This window comes from Drosophila erecta, unplaced genomic scaffold (assembly GCF_003286155.1).
Source record: "Drosophila erecta strain 14021-0224.00,06,07 unplaced genomic scaffold, DereRS2 tig00000092-arrow-pilon, whole genome shotgun sequence".
NCBI classification, from domain to species: domain Eukaryota; kingdom Metazoa; phylum Arthropoda; class Insecta; order Diptera; family Drosophilidae; genus Drosophila; species Drosophila erecta.
The window spans coordinates 8,725,045-8,738,501 of NW_020825207.1; the positions used below are offsets into that span (position 1 = coordinate 8,725,045).

The 13,457-nt window shown below is 43.9% G+C and overlaps 1 protein-coding gene across 1 annotated transcript; it reads right to left on the reverse strand.

Moving 5' to 3' along the window:
- Window positions 1-826: 826 nt before the first annotated feature.
- Window positions 827-1,672, reverse strand: LOC6548870. Its single transcript, XM_001975420.3, has 4 exons — window positions 1,604-1,672; window positions 1,385-1,540; window positions 1,167-1,334; window positions 827-1,091 (listed from the first exon to the last, which is right to left on the reverse strand). Exons 1-4 carry the CDS (start codon window positions 1,661-1,663, stop codon window positions 936-938), a joined length of 540 nt encoding a protein of 179 aa, XP_001975456.3. The 5' UTR covers window positions 1,664-1,672; the 3' UTR covers window positions 827-935.
- Between the last annotated feature and the right edge of the window lie 11,785 nt (window positions 1,673-13,457).

Sequence of the window (13,457 nt, forward strand, 5' to 3'; positions counted from 1 at the left end):
ATCGAGATTGTATCTCTTGACGTGGGACCTGCGATATAATCGACAATTTACAGCACATCAAAATATTTTCCCAATTTCCTTCTCAGCGTTTCTCCACGCCGATGATCTGATCATCATCTTTCCCCATTTGTGCTTTGGCATTTCCGCAGCTTCTTTTCTTCCCACACCCCCAGCCCCCCAAGGAATGCCATGCTGAGGAATATGTCGGAAAGAAAGAGTTCCGAGCTCCAATGCTCAATGCTCAATGAATTGTATTACAATGCAAAAGCCGGGGGCAACAGAAATAATAATAAAATCAGAGGAAAAGGCAGTACAAAGCCCAGTTCCAATAGGGACTCTCGTCGACAGTTGTCCAAGCCGGAAGTGTCGCATACTTTTACGGATACACCGACTTAATTATGCGCATAAAATGTAAGAACAACAAAAACAGCATCCCCATCAAGACGATGGAGGAGCAGCGGGCAATGTCGGGCTTGAAATGACAAAACACAAACATTAATTGCTCCACATTCACAGTCACATTCACATTCACGTTCACGTTCACATTCTGATGCGGGGGTGGGGTAGGAAAATCAGATGGATGGATGGCAATGGCAATGGGGATGGGGATGGGGGTCCAAGAGGACGGGGCGTACATATGCTCTGGGGACTGACAGTCGTTTTCCCCCAGGAGTTGAGTGGAAAAGAAAGCGAACAGGGTAGCGAAAGGTGCACTGAAAGAAAGCCCAGCAAATGTATTCAAAAAGTAATTACAAATGATTTTTAAGCATAATTTGTTTAGTAGAGCAGGATCCAATCCATGGAAAGTATAATTGTAATCCACAAGTTTCCGGTGCTCCATTTATTATATTTTCGTAATTTCGTAAACTTCTCTTCACCTCACAAGATATTATTGTAATACAATTTATCTGCACTTTTGCACTTTGAGGTATTTTTTATGAGAGTGCTAAGTAAATTTTTAATATAGCTCGGTTGATGCCAGAAATATTCCAGTTTAATTGGAGCATATACTGCCCCTCCGGAAAAGGTAGAATATTAGTCACACGGTGATTTATAGACTCTGCAGATAGTTTATCCAGTATTATATCATGCTGCAATGGTTTTATTTTGCAAAAATCGGTATATAAAGGTTATTAATGCCTTCTAGGGTTAAAAAATCTACTTACATTGAAGGGGCAGGAGTGATTTATGTTGGAAAATTCTTTGAAGGAGTCATAAAAGAAACTAGCAACGGGATTGGACTTCTGATTCTTGACGAACTTGCAACAATCCACAGTTATATTGTACAGAAAGGGCTTGTATCCATTGTGTCGTTGGTACAGTGCTCCATTTACCTAAGTAACAATTCTAGAGCTTTTGGAAAAAGCATTCCGTTTTTTCATACCTTGACATTGGTTATCGGTAACTGTAGGATTTTGGCTTTAAGGGAAATATACTTGTATGTCCGGTTGACCGACTTTAGATGGCAGTATTCAAATGTGCAAAATTCCTTATCCACTGCCTCACACTTTAAATTTTTAAACTCAACCATGGTAGTTGTCTAAAAGTAAGTTTACCTGTGACAAAAGACGTTTATGGCTGAATTAAGTGCATATCTACTTACTCTGCTGACCAATTGCATGGCTAGCCAGAAAGTAAGCAAAAGCTTTAGCCTAGTATACATCCTAAGGCATCGGCGATCACGGTAAAACTAATTTTAAATTGCGAAGTTCAAGGCTTATAATTGTATGCATTTATCATATAATTCAGATCATAACAATTAAAATGAAATTTGCTTCGCAACAATTCACCAATAAACTACCTAATTGGAATATTTGTTATACATTTTCTCCGACTTGAATTGCAATCAACATGTTGGCCTGGAAGGTTTGATTAGAATTGATCAAGTGGAAAGAGGGCAAAATCAAAATTACACATAATTCTTCTAGCATTTAAATTTTTTCAAAACCCTTTGATTAAACTGATTAGGACTGTCAGTAATCTTCATCCAATTTCTGTGAGTGTAATCAGAGGGACTCCATTCAGAGAAGCGGCTTATAATTTATTAATCTATGCATAGAGCCCAACAAATACTCGTACTCGACTCATAATACCCCTGCTCGCCCCCGCCCTCCCACTTTCCCCACTTTCGAGAGCTGGAAGGTGTTGGCAGCGGGTCCGTCTCCTCGACAGACAGTCCGTCGCTATCCGCCGCTATCCGTCGGTATATAGCCTGAATATACGGACCACTACATGTCACTTTAATCTCTTGGAAGTGTCACTTTTGCAGCTCTCCAAGTGTTGCTGCCGTTGATGTTGCTGTTGCTGTTGCTGTGTTTGGGTTTTGTTTGGGATGCTTTCTGAGGGTGCACAGAAGGGGTTCGGGGGCGTTGTAAACAATGTGCTGCTATAGTTGAATTTGAATTTTCATTTTGATAAGCAACAAAAAGGCATAATCACACATCAAATTGCATGTCGGCCAAGGGGGGCTCGGGTCGGGTCGGATCGGGTCGGCTTGGTCTCGAAAAAGTGTATCTGAAAGGGGATTGGGAGTGCTGGCCAAGGCGAACCTTATGGTAATGAAGTATAGCAGCTGTTTTTGAGTTGAATTTGAATAAAGCGAGTGCAGGGGGATGGATGCCAGTCACTGATTTACATTTGATACAGAGACCGAGGCTCGACTACTTGAACAATCAGATTCAATTTGTGCCACGCATTCGCTTTCATTTAAATTTTCGTTTCGTTTCATTTCTTGATCTGCCCCCAACAACAAGTGATGATGACGATCAAGTGTACGGCCCCCGGATCTCCACAGAAGATTATGCTCTATTTGATTTAGGCTTGGGTTTTATTATGATATTTTTGGTGGCTTTATTATTACAATGGCGCCTCGAGTGCCGAAACGCAATCTTCATTTATCTCGTATTTATCTTTATCTCGTCTGTGTGGGCTCATCATCGAAATGGACAAACACAAAGCTGGGCATTATTCAGTTTGTCGCCCTGTCTCTGGTTTCAACTTGTTTTCGAGGTTACCATAATAAACAGCCCCACCTGCGCCACTCGCGTACACACATCATTTCCATGTAACATAAAGTTATAAAATGTTTCACAAATCCATAAAAAGACGAAAGCGAAAGAATCTGAGGCGTGCGCTAGGTCCACCCAATCCCCTGTCCAATCCCATGCCATTCCACTCCACTCCACTGCATACACCATTCCATACCACCAGAATCCCAGGTGCAATGCGTGTTGCAGTTGAGCTCTCAGCGATGTTGTTGTTTTGTTTCTGCTCCGGCTTTTGTTTTCCGGATTTCGGGTCAGGTAGAGCGGAGCATCTTCCTCGTCGCCCCTAAAAGCGTTCGCATTGTTCTTGCCACGAGAAGTGAAATATGTTGCTGCGAGCATGCTGCTGCATCACCGGGATTAGGACAGGTAAGGTTGTAAATTTCACCAGCCACGGGAGTCGCCCCTGGAGTCAGAAGGTTGACGAGCAAATGTGGAAACCTGAGTCCTAGCGAGGCATGCGGGTATTCCTAAAATTATAGCCCTCAAGTAATCTCAAAAGGAAGGTAAGCGAATCGTCAAGAAAAATTCATCATTTCGCCAAATTAATATCATAACAAAACGGCATAACATAACATAATAACGAAGGAAATATCATAATGAAAATCTCTTTTACATCATCACAATTCCTCTTCCTTGTGACATAGCAACGCTATGAAATTATGGTTAACTCTGCCGAAGCAAGGAAACCCCGCAGTTTAGCTGCTAATAACAATAAAATGCCATTAATGGTTCATATTTTGCCAGGCTCAATAAAACCAACAGCATAAATGAAACATAACCCCAAAGTACTTTCATTCCGTCATATGTCTGCTCAATAAAGCGGAAGTCTAGGCGCCCAACCAGCGCCCATGGCTGTACATAAATCAAGTTATTCTTTATTAATTCTTCGACGAGGCATAAAGTAAATATCTTTGAGGACTGGCAGACGCAGCAAAGCAAATATACATTTGGAGCTCTATTAATCTGGAGGTCATAACCCATCGAACCACCCTGTTTTTGGACATTTGGAGTGATGCCTGGGGAAGCGGAGTATTTTCAAATGCCTACTAAATATCCTAATCTGACCTCAGACGAAAGCACACACAAATATTAAACTGTAGATAAATCATGTTTACGTCTTTGATATGGAAACGAATGCATGAAGACGACATATTTTTCAGCTTCAATTTAAAACTTAAATTACTATTTTGGGAAAATGACCAAGAACAGGCGACCGATATTGTTAAATGGAAATTTCTTTGGTATGTCCCGTGTCCTGTGTCCTTCTGCCCCCGCACCACCACCCCCCTCCGTTTACACTCCAAGTGACGCACACGCATCGTATCAAATTTCATGGCTGCCGCATGGGTGTGCGTGGGTATCTGTGTGTGCCTCTTAGTATCCAGGTTCGGTTCGTATCTTTTGCTCTTCACTGGCGGCGTGTTGATGACAGATTTTGTCCGTCTGTCTGTCCATCCGTCCGTCCGTCCGTCGCTGTGTCGTTTCATTTTCGTTTCGTTGAAGTCATTTTTACTCATTTATTGTCACCGTTAGTACGTCAGAGTGTGTGTATATCCTTACAAGTACTCGGGAACCCTGCAGGCGGCCATCCATGGTATTGATTCCACTTCCACCTCCACCTCCACATCCATTTCCATTCCCATACCCACTTTCCACATCCATTTCTCCCGCCACAGCGGGGCACTCAGTCAGTCAATTGACATGACTCAACAACAGGCGAATGTCCCTGCGACTCCCACTCCATTCGTACTCCTCCATTTTTGTATACTTATTAAATATTTAAAAGCTTTGGCCTTTGTTTCTCCAACTGCCGGGCCAGGCAAATACTTAATAATTTCATTCCGTTTCTTCAGTCGCACCGCAGGTTGCCTGCCTCCACTTCATCATCATGCCAGCCATCCTGCCTTTTTGACAAACTGCACGCACAGCGGCAACTTTAAAATTATGGTTTGTTGCATTTTAAATACAAATTACACACCAAGGCTCTGACTCACCGAGCGCAAAGGAACTCGTAACTCGTAACTCGGGAGGCAGTGGAACAAGTGGGTCAGGTAAGACAATGAATGGTCATTAACCGCCCTGCTTCGAAGTTAAAACCCCGGCAGTTTTGATCCTAGTCCACGCGAGGGTTGCTCAAGAAGCGGGGTTGATTTCTTATTTCGGCATGGATTGGAATGTTCTTTTTTCATCTATTGGGCAAGTCAAGTGAGTTGACACCTTGCAAATGCCTTTAAAAAATATCTGTTGGTGACCCCATTTGTGGGGTGACCCTGCCATGTGGAGACACCTTTACTGTTAGCCAAATGGCCAGACTTTCTCCCCCCATGAGATGACCCCATCCTAAGTGGTAAAATATATTCTATTCATCGTGGTCACCCCCCGTAGAGGCCATAAAAAGTTCTCACACTTGGCCGTCAACCAACTCAAATGTTCTCATATGCGGTGGAACAAAGTGGAAGGAGAGCCCATTAAAAAATTGATCTAACCTGACCTCCATAACGAAATGAAAGACCCAATTAGCTGCTTATAAAATTGATCATGGCAAACGAAGACTTGCAATACAAGGATGCCACCCTGAAAAGGTGACCCCAATTCGGTGGCTACCCTTCTCATAAGTGAAACGCTCACAAGTTATCAAATTACTCAGAAATTCATACAGAAAATAGGGGATCCACATACTCATATGCATATTTCCTAGGACTGTAGAGACTTTATATAAATTTAGACTATGAAAAGTTTGATATTGATTTCAGAACGAGTGATTAATAATCAACATTACTGGTCCAAAAATAAACCAATATTTCGTTGTATTTAAGCACACTGCCACAGATTTCCCATATCTTTTGAGCACTCCTCGCCGTGGAACCATTCAGGTTGCAGCTGCAGGTACACAGGGTGCAAGTGGCGCCCTTCGCCGACATGGTTATCAAAAGGGAAACCAGGGAGTGGCCACGTGAACGCAGGAGGACAATGGAGTGAACCAAGTGAATAGAACCTAAAAGTATAATATGACAATTGTTGGAAATTTTCCAAAGAGGGCGGGCAGCGGCACTAACTATATGCTACGGCCATACCATATGCGGTTGCCCATAAAGGAAATGAAAAAGAGATTCACCGATGGCCTCAGGTGGGTTTGCAAGGCGGGGATAATTGCATCGGACTGTTTGGAGAATGATGGACTCTGGTTGTGGGACTGGTACTTGGACTGGTACTGCGACTGGTGGTGGGACTGGGACTGGGACTGGATTAGTGGCGAGTGGTTTCCCGGCTGGCATTTGGCATTTAAAGTGCCAAACTTCTGCGGGGCACGGGCTTTCCAGGGTATGAAGGGCAGACCTATTTGCAAAGCCCCCTCCCCTCTCTCCCGCTACCATCTGCACCATCGTTCGTCTAACACTCATTTGTGCTCAAGTTCCGCTCGCGCAGGGCAAATATGCCAGGAATTTTTCAGCCCTTTTTGCAGCAGCAGTTGAAGCAGCTTCACATGGTGGCACTTGCTCCACTCGTCTGATTCCAGCAAATATTTGCAAATTTACGTTGACCCGGGGAACTGGGACGGTGCGGCGGCATTAGCGACAACTGTCGTGGAGTGGCACTTAATGAGCGGCGACTGGCTGGAGCTCCTCTTACTGCCATTTCCACCGCTGTGCTGCGTGGTGCGGTGCTGTGTGGTGCGGTGCCGTGCCGTGCTACTGTTACTGTTACTGCAGTGGCCCGCATGCCGGACGAAAACCATAGAGATTGGGACGGACAAGGTGCCAGGGAGGACTGCAGACCAGACCCCAGACCAGAGACAATCCAGCTGGAGTTATGCACGATGGCCATGCAATTGGCGTGGCTGCAGAAGCAGAAGCAGTAGCAGTAGCAGTAGCAGCAGCAGTAGCAGTAGCATCTGCTATAGCAAAATCTATCTTTCGGATGCGAAACCTTGCGGCTGGTACGCCAGTTTCACTTTGTTTTGCTTCGTTACATTTCGTTTCGTTGGCTGTTTGTGCCACATATTCTACTTCTGCATCCTCTACTCGTTGTTGTTTAGCACTGCAGTAATTTGACTTGATTTGTTTAAGCTGACACACGGACACAGATGCTGATGCAAGTTGCATTTGTTGCAGTTCAGGTTGAAGTTGAAGTTCACAGGGGGCCACTGCACTTGCGCAATTATACGCTTATTAGGAGAACTGCTTCACGGATTAAGACATTGCATTCAACTCTGGGCGCCACTTCGAGCACTTATTACTTTTCAATCGGTCCAACTTACATAAACAGTCAATTAATCTCGTCAAAAGAAACATGCCTTTAATCTGCTTAAAAATCTGCCCATAAAAAGTCCATGAAATGTAACATCATAAATGAACAAAACTTACATAAATCAAAACGTAACATACAGCACACTGCACATAAAATTCGCTGCACAAGTTAGATCACTTGCAGAAAATAAGTTCTAAACTATTCAAAATAAATCGGTATAAAACTAACGCATTTTTCTAAATCGATAAAAAAGGATTTTTGTTTTTCGGCATATATATTTCAATATATCATGTTGGCCTTCGATTATACAAATCAATATTAACTGAACGCGGGGAGAGTACGAAATACAACCCCTTTACTTAAAAAAAAATGGGTTTTAAAATCATATTAGTACTGCAGCATAACCGAGTTCGGTTTCAACCGCCACTTATTCAAAGATAAGCCCATTAATAATTTCTTATTGAGTTATCGCAGTGATTAATCCCCGTCCGTTTCGAGTTTGGCTCAGTGTACGCCCGTTACTGGGCGACTCTAGCCCCGATGACAAATGTGCCGCTGCCATGTAATCGCATTAAACGTTCGCTGTAGCTTCACACCCCCCTTTTTCCGGGTGGCGAGCGCCCCTGGATTGTGCCCGTTGCATATGTTGCGCTCATTAAATTGGTATTTATAATGGCCCTGGCTAAATCGCCGCCCATTCGCCACGCCCCTCGCTTACTGTGGAGTATTACGAGTTCGTCTATGGATATTACATGCAAGCGGTGCAGCGAGCGGTGATGATGATGGCAATCATCATAATTTTTCGGCAACCCCACTGGAGAAGCAGAAAAAGCGCAAATCGACGATACATCGATGCGGGGTAAGGGGGTCTCTCTGAAAAGATAGAAATTGGTCGACGGGCCTGCAATTGACAATCTACAATCGACAGCGTCTAGGCAAATTGCGAAATTAATTAAATTTTAGCACAACTTTCGAACGGTGCAAAAAACTCAGCAGTGGCTGGTTGAATGTTGCTGTTGTAGCTGTTGTTGCTGTTGCCGCTGTGCGTTGATTGCCGCTCTGCGGTGGCTGCGGTCGCTGGTCGAAAAAAGGGGGGGTAACTAGCAGCGGGGAGCGGGAAGCGGGACGCGGCAAGCGGAGGACCTGGAGTGGACCGCAGCTAGGAAAAAAGGCAAAAGCCGATGAAACCCAAGCCAAGCGGCTCCACGTTTTAACATTTCTCGTACATGCAAGTGACAAGGCAATATCCGTCACGCAAACAACAGCAGCAGCAGCAGCAACAGCAGCAACACCCTGACCAGCAGCAACAACAATGGTAATATGGAGGCACAGGGTACGCGTACAATGGGTAGGAATCGGTTCCCCCAGAAGAGGCAATTGTCTCCGAAAAGGGTTATGACACGACGATTTCTTAAATTCAATGGGTAGGAGTGCTGCTCAAAGGGTTTTTAAGGAGCGGAAAATGACAACAAGTGGCGGTATAATTGAGTATGATTGCTCTTGAGACTATTCTATGGTTCGAAACCTAGTTCTTTGCCCAGCTCTTCAGGTTTTAGGAATAATATATATGAGATAAACTCTTGCTATTGCAGAGCTATTGATATAACATCAAGCCAAGTGTGTGCAACCCATAAAAACTGACAAACTGATCTGTTAATCGCACTCCCTTTGGTCAAATTAGCTACTCAGTTTTGTACACATCTGTTGTCGCGCAATAAAAGCCACTCATATCGCATCCTGATATTATGCGACACTATATAGATCAAATCGACACACAATCAACAACTTGCTGTGGACATAAAGATTGCCTCATCATCGAAGCTAATATGTGGGACAGCGATTACCCCAAATGACAGGCGATAAGTAATTTCCACCATCTGGACAGGGTTTGCCTGTTGGCCAGTTTAGTTACATATGTAAATGCGATGCGAATGGCCGGCGATTGGGCGCCCGAAAATTATTGGCCATTAAATCGGCAATCGTTACCACTGTGCCTGGCCATATTCCACTGGGATGGTGGAGGGGGGTGGTGGCTTGGCTTGGGTATGGGTATGGGTATGGGTCCTGGTTGTTGTCCACGGATTGGACGGCTCTACGGCTCTGTGGCTTTGGCAAAAAATTATTATTCATCGCTTGTACAGCGACGACGTCGCTGTCGCCATCGCAGTCGCAGTCGCCGTCGCAGTCGCCGTCGCAGTTGGCGCACGAGTTAATTACGGTCCATTAGACTGCACAAGGGGTGTTTATTACCACATCAGTGGGCGCCGCCGCCAACGCCATCAGCCATCATCAGTACGCCCAGGAACAGGACCAACAACAACAGCAACGGCAACGGCAACGGCAACAGGAACAGGAACGAGAACGGGAACAAAAACAGGACATCGGAGCGAGCGGGATGCCGCAAGTGGGATGGCAAACTAGAAATTGTTGAGCGCCTCAAATCGCTGGACATGAAATCAGTTAGAAAATCTGCTTTGACATGGAAATTCCACCGGTGCACACTCCACTCCGTCGCAGGAATCAAGTGACAGGCCATGTCCTGCTGCTTGCTGATCCTTGCACAGCGGGAAAAAAGTAATTATGAAGGAAGTTGATGTCATACTTCCAACATAGAGTTAAATATCTTAATATGGCCTCAATCAATTTATTTTTGATAGTTTTTGACAATATTTTAATGATATTATCAAATAAAAGCTGGGGTGTGTAGTTTTGCAATCATTAATAACTCATTTTTATTGAGTTAATGTAATGCTTAATGGCAAACATTCGAGTATTTTAAATCCAATTATCTTAGATGTGTGCTTTCGGCTTGAAATGGTATATTCCTAGTGGAGTGCCATATCGAACTTCTGTGCAGAAAGTTACTAGCCGTGTAAAGAATTATCACCTGTTTCTTTCCAAGTGAAAAGTCCTTTAAAATATCTCCTGTTTCTTTCCGTGTTTTATTCCTTTGAAACATCACCTGTTTCTTTCCGTGTTTTATTCCATTTTTGCTTGACAGGTTCGACGCACTTTTGCTGCTTTTATCCTACATTCTGCCAGCGTTTTTAATTAGGACGCAGGCGCCGCACAACAGGAATGGCGAACGGAAATCGGACAAAGGTTAGTGGCAGCAATCAGAGTTGCTATTGTGTGGCGCCCTCTCGCTCGCACCCGCATTCTATCTGGCTCGCTCGCTCCAATGCCAAAATGGGGAGCCGAATGCCTGGCGACAAAATTTATTAAAATATTACGCAAGGTTGGGCAGTCAGTCATGGGTTGTGCTACCCTGTTGTTGTTGTTGTTGTTATTCCCACAGCACAGCAGAAAAGTTTTTCTCGCTTTTCGGGAGGGGGTGGGGGGTTGGGGTTGGTTACGAGCGGGGGGGTAGGGTGTGGAAGAAATATTTTCAACAAATTTAGAAGAGCGGAAATTGCAAAGCATTCAAAGCGAGTTGAGTCGCAGAAGTCGAGTTATTTGTGCAAGGAAAAACTTTTGCCTTCAGTTAGAATGCGAATTGTGGGTGGTTTCCCTTTCTTTCTCCCTCACCCCCACCCCAACCCATTTTTTCCCCGTTTTTGGGTGGCAGGGCGGCGAGTTGAGTTAAGTTGGTTTTAGTATTGCAGCGTCGACACAAAAAATATAAAGTTCGCGTTGTTTACATAACAAAGGCCAGCGAAAAGGAGGAGGAGGTGGAGGAGAAGAAGGTGAGGGTGGAGGTGGTGGGGTGGATTGGGTTGGGTGTGGATGCCTGTCAATTGGTGCATTGGAATTCGACTACAAGACCGTGGAGGGGGTGGGGGGATGGGTGCCAAAGAGAACACACATAAATTGAAGTTTTATTGTTGCTGCTGGGGCCATAAACAAAGTAATTAAATGCAAAAGCCAGGCAGCCAGACAACAACAACAACAACAACAATATCCAGCAAAGGCAACTGCAATTAAACAGTTGAAGAAATGATTCTTTTCGAATCGCCTTCTCTGCTTTTTTTCACATGTGCCAATCCAGGCAAAAAATCTGCTCATTCAAAACAGTGAAGGCAGTAAAAAAAAAAAGAAAAAAAAGGAAAATCAAAACAAAAGCTGCAAAAAAATCTGCAAATAAACAGACTGAGCTAATTGAAGCAGCTGCGCCGCCAGCGTCAGACGTTGACCGCCTCTGGTCCGCTGAGGAGCTGAAGAACTGAAGAAGTGAAGAACTGGTGAACTGGGGAGCCCCGACATATAGAGGCAGACATACCAACCGACCCCGCCACTTGATGTACGATCATCAGGGTGCTCGTTGTTTTTCCTCTTAATTGGCAACAAGTGACAAGATTTTTTCCTAAGCAACTTCTCTTTTTCCCGCAACTCGAATATATTTGCTTGGGATGTGGGCAGGTGTGAAGACTTGTTAAGCAAACCAACCAGAAAGCAATAAAAAGAAAACCAAAAAAAAACATAAACGTGGTCTTGGAGAAGAAAAATGTTAAATGGTTAAACGCTAATGGAAATAGCGTCTAATTGCTGGAAGGGGAAACGCTTTTCGTATTCACAACTTTGTTCGCCAAGTATTCCATAAATCCAAGTGTGGGCGAACAAAACACAGAACGACGAGTGTGAGACAATGTTTAGCATGGCATAATTACCCGCTGCACGGGAAAAAAGGAGGTATGGGAATCTCCTAAAAGAAATAATGCAGAAGTAAAGGGACTGAGAGCTGCTCAACATCGGGGCAAATTACCGGACAAAGTCATTTATGCAGTCAAAGGGAAATATTCCCAGGAAAAATGTCTGGAACAAGTGCAGCACTCTCGGAAAAATGAAATGAAGTGTAGAGTGAATAATGCAGAGTTGAAAAATATAGCTAGAGCTCTATCTGCAACATTCAGTTTCAGATGTAGGTTTACCAAGGAGTACCTATCAAATACAAGCGTTTGTAATAATTAGTTTTTTAAATAAAAAAACGTTTGTCACAATATACAACTCATCCATCAAATGTCCAAAATTGGGTAACTTATCATATCAATCTGGGTCACATTGACCACTTTTCCACCAAAACCATATCTTAAAGCTAACAGCTACAATGGCAAACCTTTCCATGTGCTTGCACAAACTCACTTTTCTTGAAAAACTTCTGCCACCTCAACGAGTCGTATTTAAGGCCACTATCTTCAACATACCTGCAAATAAATAAAGGGTAATAAAAATGTTAGTCTCAGTTATAAATCATGGTAAAATAAAAATTCAACTTTTACGGAGGCCAAAGATTTCTCAAATCTGCTCAGTGGGTTTAATTTATGTGGCAGCTATAGTATGATCCTTTAATCCCTCACTCTCCGGATTATATAGTGGATTTTCCTGCCACAAGTCGGCCGCATTCTAAGCACTTTGAGCTGCAGCAACACAGCAAAAGTCGGATATGAATATAAGAGAGCAAAGAAAGTGCTTAGCTTTTCAATTCTGCTTATTTAACTGGCCCTGCTGATTGAGTTCCTGCCGAAGGCTCCGCCAGTTGCCAGTTGCACATGTAGCAGAGAAGTGTGTAGGGCAATGGCAACAGATAAATATAACGAACCCAACTTCCCGGAATGATTTAAATGCAAAGTGTACATTTTAACACGCGGCCTGCGCCTCCTCGTTCACCTCCTACTTTTCTGAATCTGCTACCACTCCACCTCCACCTCCATCTCCGCCTCCTCGCACTTCACTTTGCCACCGAGACCTCCATTTCCCTCGAAGACATTGCCGCAAATGAAGCAATTGCACACACAACCAGCCAACGAGCATGAAATACTCATGGAAAATACCCTTGACATCTAATCGACCTCTTAATACTCTTGGCCGAGATTATTAAATTTGTTTTGCTCCTTGTGAGCATTTTATAATTCAAATTAGATTGCATGTTCATAGACAAGATACTTCTCTCTAAAAATGATTAGTTGCACGTCAAAGAATTCATATTAAAGAGACTTAAGCTTTGAATGAAACATCTTGTTATCTAACAAATTGATATCCTCCCTGCAGCAACCACAAATCAGCCTTGGAGAAGGGTGTTCGAGAAGGAAGCAAGTGTAATCCCCTCGTGGATTTGCTGGATTGCCGGATCGCTGGAGGATGATGATGGTGGCGTCAGTCGTCAGAGTGTTTGTTGCACGGTGCTATGCCAATGCCGCAGCCGACGCAGGGCAACAACAACTGCAA

Bases quoted from the DNA above. Each gene is read 5' to 3' on its own strand.
- LOC6548870 (XM_001975420.3), bottom strand. From the start codon at position 1,663: ATGTATACTAGGCTAAAGCTTTTGCTTACTTTCTGGCTAGCCATGCAA. The intron at 1,541-1,603 runs GTAAGTAGATAT...ACTTACTTTTAG, and splicing joins CCATGCAATTGGTCAGCAGA to ACAACTACCATGGTTGAGTT. The intron at 1,092-1,166 runs GTAAGTAGATTT...AAACCATTGCAG, and splicing joins ATCACTCCTGCCCCTTCAAT to CATGATATAATACTGGATAA.